At 43.7% G+C, this 14,196-nt stretch overlaps 1 protein-coding gene across 4 annotated transcripts in view; it reads right to left on the reverse strand.

Moving 5' to 3' along the window:
- Nucleotides 1–14,196, reverse strand: part of LOC121876969 (synaptogenesis protein syg-2-like) — a gene marked incomplete at its 5' end in the record, with an annotated part of 122,371 nt that overhangs the window by 80,441 nt on the left and 27,734 nt on the right. For all 4 annotated transcript variants that reach the window (XR_006090858.1, XR_006090857.1, XR_006090856.1 and 1 more), the window contains 3 exon segments: nt 4,441–4,609; nt 12,106–12,420; nt 12,817–12,976. Coding sequence is in view for 1 of the 4 variants with exons in the window: in XM_042382549.1 (XP_042238483.1) it covers nt 4,441–4,609; nt 12,106–12,420; nt 12,817–12,976 (644 nt within the window).

Consider the following 14,196-nt stretch of genomic DNA (forward strand, 5'->3'; position numbering starts at 1 on the left):
TTTTTCCCCGTTTTTTTCTCGTTTTAAACTATAATTAAAGGTGTTTTACAATCTTCCAAGCGTCATTACAACCACTAATTACCCCGCAATCAAAATGTGTTCTTATGGACGGATTTAATTATTTAATCCTATTTAATTTCACAGCAGAGAAAAGTCACAATCGGGTGAAAATACCGCCAGGAGTCACCCCCTTCCACTCACTTTCATCTTTACAACGAGTCTCTACTTTCACCAATGATTTTCTCTCTCTTTTGAAAATTAAAAGAATATTAAAAATTTCTCAAATATAAAGTAATGAAAAATATTTCTTATGGATTATATAAACTTTAATATCCAGTCAAAGGCACCGGAAAAATAACCTAACCTAACCTAACCTAACCTAACCTAACAGTCAAAGAACACACAATGCTGCCATCATCAAGACTAAAAACAATAAACCCCTCAAAGACATTATATCTCATGAAAAAAAAAAAATCTTTACATTAGGAAGAAGATTCTCCAACAGGCGTCCCCCCCCCCCTCCAGCCATTCATGTGATCTCAATAAAAATGTCAATATTTGTCCCTGAGTTAAAGGAACCTCACCCAGCTGCCTACCTGGTGTGTGAAACTCCTGCGTTGGGGCTCTAGTACAACACACACACATACACGCACACGCACACACACACACACACACACACACACACACTAACTCGTACAATATCCCGCCTCTGCCAGGGAAAAAATACTAAGACGTAATCCACTCCTTGTTGTGATGAGTTTCCTGGAGTTCAGGGGGAGATTTTTTTCCCCCCTGGCGGTGTATTTCTGGGAAGGTTAGAAAACAACACCTGTAAAGTGGCTTGTATTTTGTAGGTTAGGTTAGGATTGGATGAGTGATTGGCTGAGTAAATGGATGAGTGACTGACTGAGTGACTGGATGCGTGGCTGGCTGAGTGACTGGCTGAGTGAGCGGATGACTGGCTGTGTGGTTGGATGAGTGACTGAATAATTTGTTGACGGCTTGAGTGACTAGACGTTTTAACAGACTAACTGAACTGACTAACTTTTTGACGGATAGACTGACTGACAGAGAGATTGCACATCTATGACTGACTCTTTCATCCATCTCACTTTCTCTCTCTCACGCACACACACACATACACTTACACACACACTCTCTCTCTCTCTCTCTCTCTCTCTCTCTCTCTCACCACCTGTTTTCCAACCCTTTCAAGAATTCGGCAAAGTACCAACTGCTCGCCCTACAGGTTAATTGGTTTTAGGCCACACAGGTAAAATAACACAATTCACTCTCTGACATAATTGACTTACCCAGCTGCCTTATGACGTGATTTGCTCGGCCCTCTAACGACCTAACTACTCTCGCTGCTTGTTACATACACTCGAGGTCTAATGAGATGGAGAAACAGGTGAGTCAGGTGTGTTTATGCTCTCTCTCTCTCTCTCTCTCTCTTTATTTACTCCCCATTCCCCAACTCTCCAAACGCACACTAAAATCTTTACCACCCGTTCTCTTCTTCTCTTCACCTCCTCCCCACTCCTCTCCCCTACTCCCCACTCCACTCCCCCTCTTCCCACTCCCCTCCCTCTCTCCCCACTCCCCTCCCTGACCTTGAACCACAACTCACGCCAATTACTCTCACAGTTTAGTAGTCTTTTACCGAGCCTCGTCTGACCCATTCAAGACGAGGTGATGCGAGAAATGTTTTGGAATAGTTTTTAATCTAAGAAAAGATGATTACTGGAGCCTGGAGCACCTACCGAAGTTGAGGAAACAGCCGGGAAACTTGGGAGGTGGTGAGGGGGGTGGGAGGTGAGGGAGGTGTTGGGTGAGGGTGAGGAGGATGAGGAATGAGGTGTGGGGTGTGGGGGGTGAGGGGTGGGGGAGGTGTGGGATGAAGGGTGAAGGAGGGTATTGGGGTGAGGGAGGTGTCGGGGGGAGGTGTGGGGGGTGAGGTTGGTGGAGGGAGAAGAGGAAAATAAGGAAGTGAGGGGAACAAGTCCGACTAGCAGGAGGAGGAGGAGGAGGAGGAGAAGGAGGAGCAAAAGGAAGAAGAAAAAAAACAGAAAAAAGGAAGCAGAATAAAGAGGAGAAGCAGGAGGAAGAAGAAGCAGGAAGAAGCAGGAAGAAGCAGGAAGAAGAAGAGGAAGAAGCAGGAAGAAGAAGAAGAGGAATCAATGAAGTTGGCGAGGCACTGTTTCACAACAACAAAAATTACCTTCCACTCTCTAATGAACACTCTCATTCATCATGTCTTCCCGGAGCTTCCCCGATAATTGCTTAGTTGCTCGGGAGGAACACGGACCTATATAAATAAAAGATTCAGTACAGGTAGGTAATAAGTCACTCACTGGGACTACATATGTTGTTTGTCACTCACTACAGGTAGCACATATGCTCCTTAATTGCTCCATGTGTTCAAGTGACTCAGTAAAGGTATGTAAGTAAATTTGTCTGTTTGTCTGTCTGTAGGTGTGCAAATTTGTCTGTTTATCTTTGTCTGAGTTTAAATTGGTCTGTATTTCTGTCTGTCTGTCTGTCTCTCATTATCTCTCTCATCTCTCCCTGTGTTCTCGTTTTACGTTTGCTGTCTCTCTCTGTACACCCCCAGTGTGTCTTTAATGTGTCAATACTTCCTATCCTGTGGACCAGAGTGTCTCCTCTTGTAGACTCCTCCTCCTTCTCCTCAATCCTCCTTCTCCCCTCTTCCTCCTCCCATTTAATCCTCTTCCTCCTTCTCCTCCATATTACCCCTCTTCCTCCTTCTCCTCCTGCTCTCCCCTTCTCCCGCCTCTCGCTTACCCTCCACCCTCCTCCTCCTCCCTCATCATCTGGGGTGTTGGTGTTGTCGTTTACTGAGATCGACAATATCGGGGGGGTGGGGCTGAGGAGTGTGGGGAAGGGGGCAGAGGTGGGGGGGGGGGAGGGGTAGAAGTGGGGGAGTAAAGGGGTGGGGGGGGTGGGGAGGGTGGGGAGGGAGCAGGGGGTGAAAGAGGTGGGGGGGTGAATCGTCCGTTCTTTATCCCGTAAAAAAAAAAAATCGTATTTAATATTTTTCTTTCGTATTGTTAAAATTCTCTTTGTTAATTTACCCTTAAAAAAAATATCCACCTGTCAATCATCGCCAAGAGCCGTGTCATAAAAAAAGTAAACGTCAGCACGAGCAATCATCAGCGCCTGACGTTCGCTCTCCCACCTCTGTGTTCCCCAAACAATCAAGAATCACTAAAAAAAAAATTCCTCACGCATCTTGTCAGCGAATCCTAAAAAAAAAAAAAATCATGTCCCAGAATAGTGCTAGTACGGGCATTGACATTCGCCTGGCGTTCATCTTCACCCTGAATGGATACAAAGACATACGAACAGACAAGTGGAAGTCCATATATCCCTCAGAATTCGCAGTGAGAGGCATAAAAAAAACCCCAACGCCAACACGAGAATTTACCATCGCCAGGCTTTTCTTCCTTCCACCTCAAGATGACACTCTAACACAAGCTTCCGCCAGGTGATAGTTTGCCCGACTTTCTCCAGCACTGGCGAAGTATAAGACAGGAAAGACAAGACTCATAACTTAAGTGGACAGGTAAGTGTGTATTAATCCCGTGTAATTAGTGGAACAGGTTGACAAATATCCCCGGATATAAATCATGCAAATTACTTCTTAAAAACCACGATTATTTTTTTACGGTAATGAGAATAAATCAGTTGAGTGTTTTTATTTTATTTATTTATTTATTCCATCTATTTTGCTAATGGTCGTTCTTACATTCATCTTGGCTTTAATGAATGTGATAAATTAATGGCACGTCAACGCCTCAAGGTAACGCAAACACCAGATGACAAACTCCAGGTGACAGGTAATGAGATAAGAATTACAAAATTTTCATCAAATATAAAATTTACCTGTAATTATATTTTCCTAATTAATCATCATCAAATACACACAAACATCTTCATTTTAATTAATCATTTAACCTCATTAATCTTATCTGTTGTTGTATTGTTTACTTGTTGTGTTTGTTTGACTCCATAATAACAGAAGGGGTTAAGAATATCACCTTTAGGTGTGTCTGTCATCAGCAGCAGGTGTGTCTGTCATGAGCAGCAGGTGTGTCTGTCATCAGCAGCAGGTGTGTCTGTCACCGTCGATATTTTTCATGGCAAATATTTTAAACCTGATATTTTGTCATTTTTTGCATTTTTTGGAGTTAATGACCCGTTGATTTCTTTCTCAGACTCTCTTTATTTTTATGTCTGTCTGTGTCTCTCACTCTCTCTCTCTCTCTCTCTCTCTCTCTCTCACTTCACCTCTATTTATCTCTCTCTCTCGTTCTCTTCTTTACCTAAAATATTTCTCATCTCATGCCATATCCTATTACACCTGATACTCCACCCCTGACCTTCACACTGTCACTAACCTTGGCACTCTCTACTGACCTTGGCACTGGACTGCTGACGTTGTGGTAGAGCTTCCTGGTGTGGGCCTCGTAGATCTGAAGGCGGTAGGTCTGGGGCATGGAGGGAGGATCACCCGACTGACAGCTGACAGTGACTACCTCCCGCCCTTGTCCTGACAGACTACAGTTGATGGGAGCTGACGGCGGCGCTGTAACAGATGACAGGAGGGTATAATATACAGTATACATAAAGTTTATATATCAGTATATTTATGTATATCTATATGTATGTATGGATATAAAACTATACATTATGAAACATCTGTATAATCATCTCCCACTCCCTTCCTTCCTCTTATCTACGCCTCCCTCTCTCCCTCCCTCTCTCCCTGCCTCCCTCCCTCCCTGAGCCTCATCTACGGAGACGGGCGCCACAATACTCCTGCACCAGCCAGCCCATCAATCTCCCTGGGTGAAGCTCGACCAACTGACGCTGATGCACCGTAAACAACCACTGTGCCATATATCACACACCTCAGCCTGGCACCATCATGATCATACCGCGAAAGTGCCTCCCAGTGCCACCCCATATATTACCGATGGATAGGGACGGAGGGAGAAGGGGAGAGGGGCAAGAAGGGTGAGGATGGGAGGAAGGAGGAAGGGAGGTAGAGGAATGAGTGGTAGGAGGTAGGCATGTATGGAGAGGGTAGATGGAAGAGAGATAAGGGGGAGGAGAAGGAGAGGAGAAATGGGGAATGGGATGAGACAGACAGACAGACAGACAGACAGATATAATATCCACCATCCTTATAAAACTCCTCCCAGCTCTCACAAACCATAACAAGAATATGAGGTTACAGGCACTAACAACCAAACAAGGTCGTTCCCTAGGTCACGTACTCGTCGTAATGTCAACCAACGTTAGAGCAGCCAGACACTAGATGCATTTTATTCCCCAGTTTGTTTGATTATTGTTACTGTAGCAATTCTCTCTCTCTCTCTCTCTCTCTCTCTCTCTCTCTCTCTCTCTCTCTCTTTGTGTCTGTCAAGAAAACCATCATAAAAATAAAGAGTATTTGGCCCAACAAACTCTCACGTGTGATTGTAAAACGTCAGTGGTGTTTCATACAAGTAATGGATCCAGAGTGAGTGTGGCGCTGATAGACGGACAGACAGACAGTGAGTTACAATAGGTGCATCGAGAACTGACAGTAAGAAATAAAAGATGTGAGAAGAATGTGTTGAGAAGAATGTGCTCAGAAGAATGTGTTGAGAAGAATGTGCTCAGAAGAATGTGTTGAGAAGAATGTGCTCAGAAGAATGTGTTGAGAAGAATGTACTCAGAAGAATGTGTTGAGAAGAATGTGCTCAGAAGAATGTGTTGAGAAGAATGTGCTAAATGTGAATGTCTCTCCCTGGACGAACATCTAAATGGACAAGACTACATTGAGAGGTTAGGTTAGGTTAGGAAGATTGAAGAAGGATATGAACAGGATATAGTGATAAGTTAACGAGGTCTAAACATGAACAGGATATAACAGTATGGATGAGAAATAACAGACATATACCAGGTTATAGTCTTAGTATAAATAATGTATGTTATTCTACCGTATGTATTTGTTTACCTTGTGTATAGTGTATGATGTATATACCGTATGATAATAATAACCAAATATTTCACATAAATCTGAAATACATCAAGAATTTTTGACCCCCCACTACACACCTCTCGGGAATGCTTGTGAGCTGCCTAACGTGATGAGACTTCGTAATGTGATATGTGTGAGTCTTGAAGGAGGTTGTCGACTTAGCATACATCGTGAATCAATATCAAGCCTTTTGGAAGTCAATGTGAGGCATCAGGATTCACTTTGTATACCACGAATGCAAGTTGAGTTTGTGGTGGGAGGGTGAAGGGAGGGGTGGGGAAGGAGAGAAGGAGGGAGATGGAGGGTTGGTGGGGAGAGGGATGAAGGGAAGGGAAGGAGGAGGCGAAGGAAGGGGAAGGAAAGGGATTTTTCCTCTATTGGTTTCAACTTTTTCCCGCTGTGTTCTATATCTGTCGGTATCACAACTACCAAAACTGATTTATACTCCGGATTAGTTCCCTATAGGACTCTCTAGCACAGTGTAGAACTCCCTGGTACAGTATAGGACTCCCTGGTACAGTATAGGACTCCCTGACAAACTATAGGACTCCCTCACACAATAAAAAAAACTCCCCAAAAGTTTACATATCCTCCCAGACTAGCACCCTGAGGAACTCCCTCCTACAGATACCTTCAGTCTTTGACACGGAGAAGAGCGACGCCTCGGTAACTACATTTGACTACGGAAGGTGTTTGATCTCTGCCTACGAGTTTTATTGTTAGGGAAAAATATTATTCTCTATTTTGTTTCTGTATCGTTAATTCATCCTTCAGGAGAGAGAGAGAGAGAGAAAAAAAAAAAAAAAAAAGAGAGAGAGAGAGAGAGAGGTATAGCTAGATCGAGAGAGAGGAAGAGAGTGAGAGATAAATGGACAGCGAGAGAGAGAGATAGAGAGATAAACAGAGAGAGAAAGAGCAACAACCAATAGACCCTCTCACTCAACACACCAGTCAGGCATAACACAAGTAGACAAGAATATTACAGTAAACATGCATGGAGGGTCTTCCTGTGACCTTAACCTCTGACCTCTGCATGTCAGGTCACAAAGTTACCCCAGAAAACCTGACGTGTAGGGAACAACAAAGTCCTTGTCAACAGGATTTCAGTTTCTATCCTTCCTTGTGCCTCTTTCTTTCTTTCTTTCCTTCTTTTCTTTCTTTCTTTCTTTTCTTTCTTTTTGACCGTCTCGTGTTATTCTGTCCTTCCTAGTTCCTTTCGACAGCTCAGTTTCTCTTCTACCTCACTTATTTCTCCTTCCTTGTTTTCCTCACTTCTCACCACACTCTCCACCTCTTCCCACTCCTCCTCCCTCTCTAACCGGCTCTATACCCGGCTCCACATCTGGCTTGACTGCCCCTCTGAAATACCTTCTCATCTCGCCTGGATGTTGACGACACACACTCTCTTCTCTCTCTCTCTCTCTCTTTCTCTTCTCATTAATTCCTTCCTTCCTTAACTCTTCATTTGAATATCATCTTTCCTTTTTCCTTTGCCCTCCTCTTTACGCTAAAAAATACACACACACACACACACACACACACACACACACACACACAACACACACACACACACACACACACACACACACACACACACACACACACACACACACACACACACACACACACATACAATTTCCAAGTAAAAGCAAACACCGAACACTTTGGTCTTAAGTCAAGGAGATACGAGGAAGGAAGGAGTGAAGGAGGAAGGAGGGAAGGAAGGAAGGAGGTGTTTATGTGGTACTGAGGAGTGAAGAGGATTTTTGTAGGGGGGGTGATTGAGGCAAGGGGGGGGTGACTGAGGCAGGGGTGACTGAGGCAGGTGCATGAGCCAAGTCTTCAGGATAATCCGTTTGAGATACTTAGGTCGTGACTCAACTGAATGAGGCCTTGGCGACCCCCGAGTCAGGCCAGGGAGACCTCCTTGGAGTCAAGTACGACCCTGATGCTGCAACACACACTCACTCTGATGCTACAACACACACCAGCTACTGCAACACTCACACCCAGCTACTGCAACACTCACACCCAGCTATTCAACATCATAAACACACGTATATTGCAACAAACATATAATGCAATACACACACAGATGTTGCAGTCTCATATTAGTTGTGTTCATCAACTCTGACCTTGCAAAGAGAGAGAGAGACATATTCCTGTGTCTCTTTAGATAAACAAAATCTCTGGGTTTACTGTCACTGTCCTCCCAGCCTGATTGTTTTCCCCAGGATTAACAAGGTACCACTACTACCCCTCCACCACCACCATCATCCCCATCCACCACCCCACCACCACCTCCACCAGCAGTCGACCAATTGTTTTTCGGAGGATTAACAAGCAAGAGTCACCATGAGTCAAACGAATGAATGTGTACAATGGTAAGGGTTTGTACTATCTCGTCTAGGTAATTCTGGGGAAAAAATATGAAAAGCAACAACACTATTTAATGAGGGTTAGAATTTGGGTTACAGTTAAATTGTCCTAGGATTAATTAATCATTTTATTTACCTGTTTTAATTATTATCTTTTACCTGTAGTGTTTTTAAAGGGGTAAATTAATTAAGGGACGGATGTGTAAGAGTGATTGATTAGTTACATGATTAAATAAGCAATAATTAATAGGATTATATTTATTTTATCCTTCTCCAATATCCTGACCCCACAATCCTACACTATGACCCACACACCCACACTATGACCTCACCCACAATGACCCACATCGCACCTGGCCGTCACTGCACCAAGAGAGGCTGCAGGTGTCATAAAGGGTTGCGTAATTACCTGGGTCAACCTGTGTCGCTTAATTTGACGGCGGTGGAGATAATAAGATTACCATCGGCCGCCCTCACTACACCCGGTGTGTGTGGGTGTGCGTGTGTGGCGTGTGTGTCAGGGTAGCGTGTGTGTGTGTGTGTGTGTGTGTTGCTTCTCCCCCCTGCACACTCACTAACAGCGTGTTTCCGGAGCTATCGCTGACGTTCCTCCACCACACAAATAACGAAGAAATCCTCAATTTTCCCTAATTTTCTGGCAGCATTTTTTATCTCCCCAGGTCGGATTTCGCCTCCAATTTCTGGCCTTTTTCATCTTTTTCTTTTATACCGATTACGATGTTGTTGTGTCTGTAATAATCTCTTGAAATATCGGGCGATGACAAGTGATATTTCCGATTTTATATATTTATTATGTAGAAACTAAATTACCTACAGAAAAAAAGTCATATATATTAATAAAGAAGAAATAACAGATTTATTTTTTTTAGTTTTAGAAGTTTAATTTGAGTTATTTTTGGGTTTTTTTTGTAGACATCAATGTGGTGTTGTGTTTAGCTTTAAATAATTTGTAGCATCATAATGGACTTTTAAAACAACTTAACCTAACCTAACCTAACCTAACCTAACCTAACCTAACCTAACCTAACCTAATCTAACCTAACCATCCTAGAAGAAAAAATCAAAGAAGCTTAAATCACGCCTTCAACCCTCCTCCCACGCCCCCCTCCACACTACCATATTCTCCCCCACGCCCTAACAACCTTACACCAGCACCACAACACCACCACAACCACACCACCACCACGACCACACCATCACCAAAACCTCACACGGCCACACCAGTACCACCACAAAAACACCACCACCACAACACCATTACCACAGCACCACCACAACACCATTACCACAGCTCCACAACACCACCACAACACCATTACCACCACCACAATACCACCACAACACCACCACCACAACACCACCACAACACCATTACCACAGCATCACCACAACCGTATCTCTCGTGAGGATCAACTATACATGGACTCGGAGGCAGGAAGAAAAGTGTGTTAAGGTTTACAAAAGAAAATTACAGTGTTCTGAAAACTCGAGGAAAGAATATGTTAATTTCTCGCTTGGAATATTCTCAAAGTTGCGGCAGTCTTGAAGTTAACTGTGCCAGGAGATTATCTTATTTTAGTAGGGTTAGGAAGGGAAGGTTAGAAAGGAGGATTAGGAGGGAGGGATTAGGAGGGGTTAGTTAGGAGGGTTGATTGGGAGGGTTGGTTAGGAGGGAGGTTAGGAGGGGGTGGTTGGGAGAAAGGTGTTAGGTGAAGGGATGGTTAGTAGGGAATGGGAGGACAAGGATAGGAAGGGGTGGATGAGAAGAAGAAAGTAGAGATAAGGTTAGGAAGGGGGGTGTGGGGAGGTTAGGAGAATGGAGGATAGGAAAGGGGTAGGAGGAAAAGGCTAGATATCATGTAAAATGTCATGAAAACCGATTTGACAAGTGCGTGTGAATTTTGTAGCGTGAAAAGTTCCAATTACCTGGATTAGTTTGTATCTGGTTGGGTCAGTTCCATCCAATATCTCTCCTTATACCTCGACCATATCCACCCTTATACACATGACGTGAGAAGGACCACTTAATAACACACCACTTGATACACACACACACACACACACACACACACACACACACACACATTATTACCCAAACAACGTGACTATTTCAAGGCACTAAATTCGACACTATGATTGGCGAGTCTACACAAGCCAGGTGAAAATCCGCCACACAGGTATCGCAAGTGTGTGTGTGTGTGTGTGTGTGTGTGTGTGTGGCTTTAGGGGATAGTGACCACAAGAATACGGTGATCAAGTCGTACTGTCTAAATGGGGTCAAAATAATGGGATCTAATCCTTAAAAAACTCCAAATCCTAATAGGTTCCAATTATTACTAATCTCAAACAACCTAATCATAGCCATTTACATTATCAATTATCATCATTATTTATCTATCCATTCCTACCTTTTATTTTATCATTTGCTTCTCCTTTTGTCCTTGGTAGAATCGACTATCATCCTGTGTCTAATTTATTCCTTTGATTCATAATTCTCTTTCAGTTCCTTCATTCATAAATTCTTCACATTATGAATTCACTATTTTATCTGTCTTCTCTTTGTTCATTTCTTTGTTAAGTATTTTTCATTGAATCTTTCTTTGTCTATTTCTCTATCGGCTTTTATTACTTGTTCTTCTTTCTATGTTATTATTATTATTATTATTATTATTATTATTATTATTATTATTATTATTATTATCATTATTATTATTATTATTATTATTATTATTATTATTTCTATTATTATTATTATTATTATTATTATTATTATTATTATTATTATTATTATTATTATTATTATTATTATTATTATTATCATTATTATTATTATTATTATTATTATTATTATTATTTCTATTTTTCGTTTTATCACATTCTCTCTATCCTTTCTTGGCTCGCTGTGTCTCTTATCATCTCTATCTATCTCTATTTGTCTCTCTTTATGTCTATATGTTTCTCTTCCTCTCTCTATTTCTCGTTCTCTCTAATCTCTTTGTTTATGTCTGTCTGTCTCTGTTTCTGTCTCTGTCTCTGTCTCTGTCTCTGTCTGTCTGTCTCTGTCTCTGTCTCTGTCTCTGTCTCTGTCTCCCATACGCCTACTGTAGACACGCCCACAGGCCCCAACAACATCAAATGCAAAATTCTTATAGTGTCTTTGAAGTGAAAGAGGCGGAGGAGGGGGTGGAGGAGGAAGTGAATGTGGAGGAGGAGGAAGAAGGAGAGGAGGAAGAAGGAGAGGAGGAAGAAGTAGAGGAGGAAGAAGGAGGAGGAGGAAGAGGAAAAGCTGCCCTCACCTCGCCCCGTGCCGCCTACTCCCGGACGATGACTAATGGAACACAACTTCCTTCTGCTAACTTTCAAATTCAAATTTCTAAAATGCGTGAAGACCCAAAGTTACAAATAGAACCTTGTGGCGGTGAGGGAATGGGAGAAGGAGAGGGAGGGAGGAGGGAGGGGAAGCGGGGGAGGAGGAAGGGGGGAGGGGATTATGGGGAATATGCAGACTTGACGAAACTTTAAAAGCAAATATATAAAAGAAAAATGCCAAACGAGAGAGAGAGAGAGAGAGAGAGAGAGAGAGAGAGAGAGAGAGAGAGAGAGAGAGAGACTCACCTCACCACCATACACCAACAACACGCGGGTTCTACTCACCGGGTTTCTTGACGGCGACGATGCAGGGTTTATCTTGTCTCCCTACAGTATTCTCAGCCCAACACTGAAGGGCACCTAGCTGGTTATTGGGCCCTACTTCCGTCACATTATCACGGGGCACGGTGAAGTTAACGCTGGAGAAGGCCCCTATGGAGTTGACGTGGGAGGGGATGACGCGGCGGGAGTAGGAGTTTGTTTCCCACACCCAGGAGAAATGGATGGGTTTGATGGGGGAGGCGTGGACGCGACATTGGGCAGTGACGGTGGCGCCAGGTTCAGCCCAAACCTCCTTGGCCAGAGCACACACGGGCGCGTCTGCAGGAGAGAGTGAGTGTTAGTGGGTGACATGGCCAGAACTAGTGGTTACAAAGAGGTACTCAGACACTCATAAAGGGGGTACTCACACTCATAAAGGGGTACTCACACTCATAAAGGGGGTACTCACACTCATAAAGGTTTACTTACACTCATAAAGGGGGTACTCACACTCATAAAGGGATACTCACACTCATAAAGGGGGTACTCACACTCATAAAGGTTTACTTACACTCATAAAGGGAGTACTCACACTCATAAAGGGATACTCACACTCATAAAGGGATACTCACACTCATAAAGGGGTACTTACACTCATAAAGGGGTACTCACACTCAAAGACTCAAAAAGAGACACACACACACATACTCACAGACATACAGAAAGTATACTCACAGAGGACGGTGATGTTGACAGGTGGGCTGGTTCCTGTACCCTCAGAGTTGGTGGCCTTGCAGGAGTACTCGCCAGCCTGTGTTCGCCTCACACGGTTCAACACCAGGTTGTTCCCGTTCACCAGCACCCGAGCCATCTTGTCCTGGTGAACCTCTATGCCCTGGTGTGAGAGAAAGAGGTTGAGTGGTGTTGGGCTGGTAGAGAGAGAGAGGGGGGAGGGAGAGGAAGTGAGGTAAGGTGTGTGAGTGTGTGTCGGGGGCAGTCATTACTGGGAGTAGCTGCCCGTGTCCACTGTATCAACACCCTGTCACGGTCACCACTCCCAGCCATGATGGTGGAGTGAGGGAGAGTAGGAGGGAGGGAAAAGGAAGAGAGAGAGCGTGAGGAAAAGGGGGGGATAAAGGAAGGAAGAGAAAAGGAGGGTAGGAGAGAAGAGGGATAGAAATGGAGGAAGGAAAATGAAGGAGGGAAAGGCGGAAAGAGAGAGAAACACACACACACACTGCAGACGATTCTTATAGAAAACAATAACAAAAAACAGCTGATCCAGAACCAGCGTTGCGACCCCAAAACACCAGACACGTGATAATAAACATGAGAGAGAGAGAGAGAGAGAGAGAGAGAGAGAGGAACAACACGAAGGTGGCGTCGACGGCGGTGTCGTTTAGGAAAACTGCCAATTTTCCGATACCAATAAAGCCCAAAGATATTACACGCTTCAACATTACCCCTCCACCCTTAACCCCCACACCTCCACCTCCCACACCTCCCCACACCCCCCACTTGATCTGCAACAAACACATCCCTTTTTGTAACATTTTCATTGCTAAGATATACCATCATATCCTCCTTAGGCCAGGTATTCAGGTGTAACTGAAGGAGAAATCTTGAACCGAGAGAGAGAGAAAAAAAAAAAGAAGACGGTCGCTTAAAAAACAAAAGCGAATCGATTCCATCAGCTGAGAGGTAAATGTAAACAAGAACGAGATTGGATGCTTGCCCTCCTGAGTTGTGTTTTCCCAGTAGTAATTGTGAGGAGGAGGAGGAGGTGTGTGTTGCATGGTTCTTAGTACTACAGGGAGGAGAGAGGGAGAGGAGGGAAGAAGACCAAGAATAAGAACAAGATCATTAAGAAGAGGAGGAAGGGAGGAAGAGGAGAAAGAATAAGAGGAAAAAGAAGAATAGGTGGAGAAAAGGGAGTAGGGAAAAGAAGAGGAGGAAGGGGGAAGGAGAAGCAAGAGGAACAAAAAGAAGAGAAAAAGGGAGAGAAGGAGGAAAAAGAGTAAAAAAATGAAGAGGAGGAGAGGGAGATTCTGTTGATACGAGTAAGAGATATGGTGAAGGAAATGAGAGGAACGTAGGAAGAAGACGGAATAATGG

This window comes from Homarus americanus, unplaced genomic scaffold (genome assembly GCF_018991925.1).
Source record: "Homarus americanus isolate GMGI-L3 unplaced genomic scaffold, GMGI_Hamer_2.0 scaffold53880, whole genome shotgun sequence".
Taxonomy (NCBI): Eukaryota; Metazoa; Arthropoda; class Malacostraca; order Decapoda; family Nephropidae; genus Homarus; species Homarus americanus.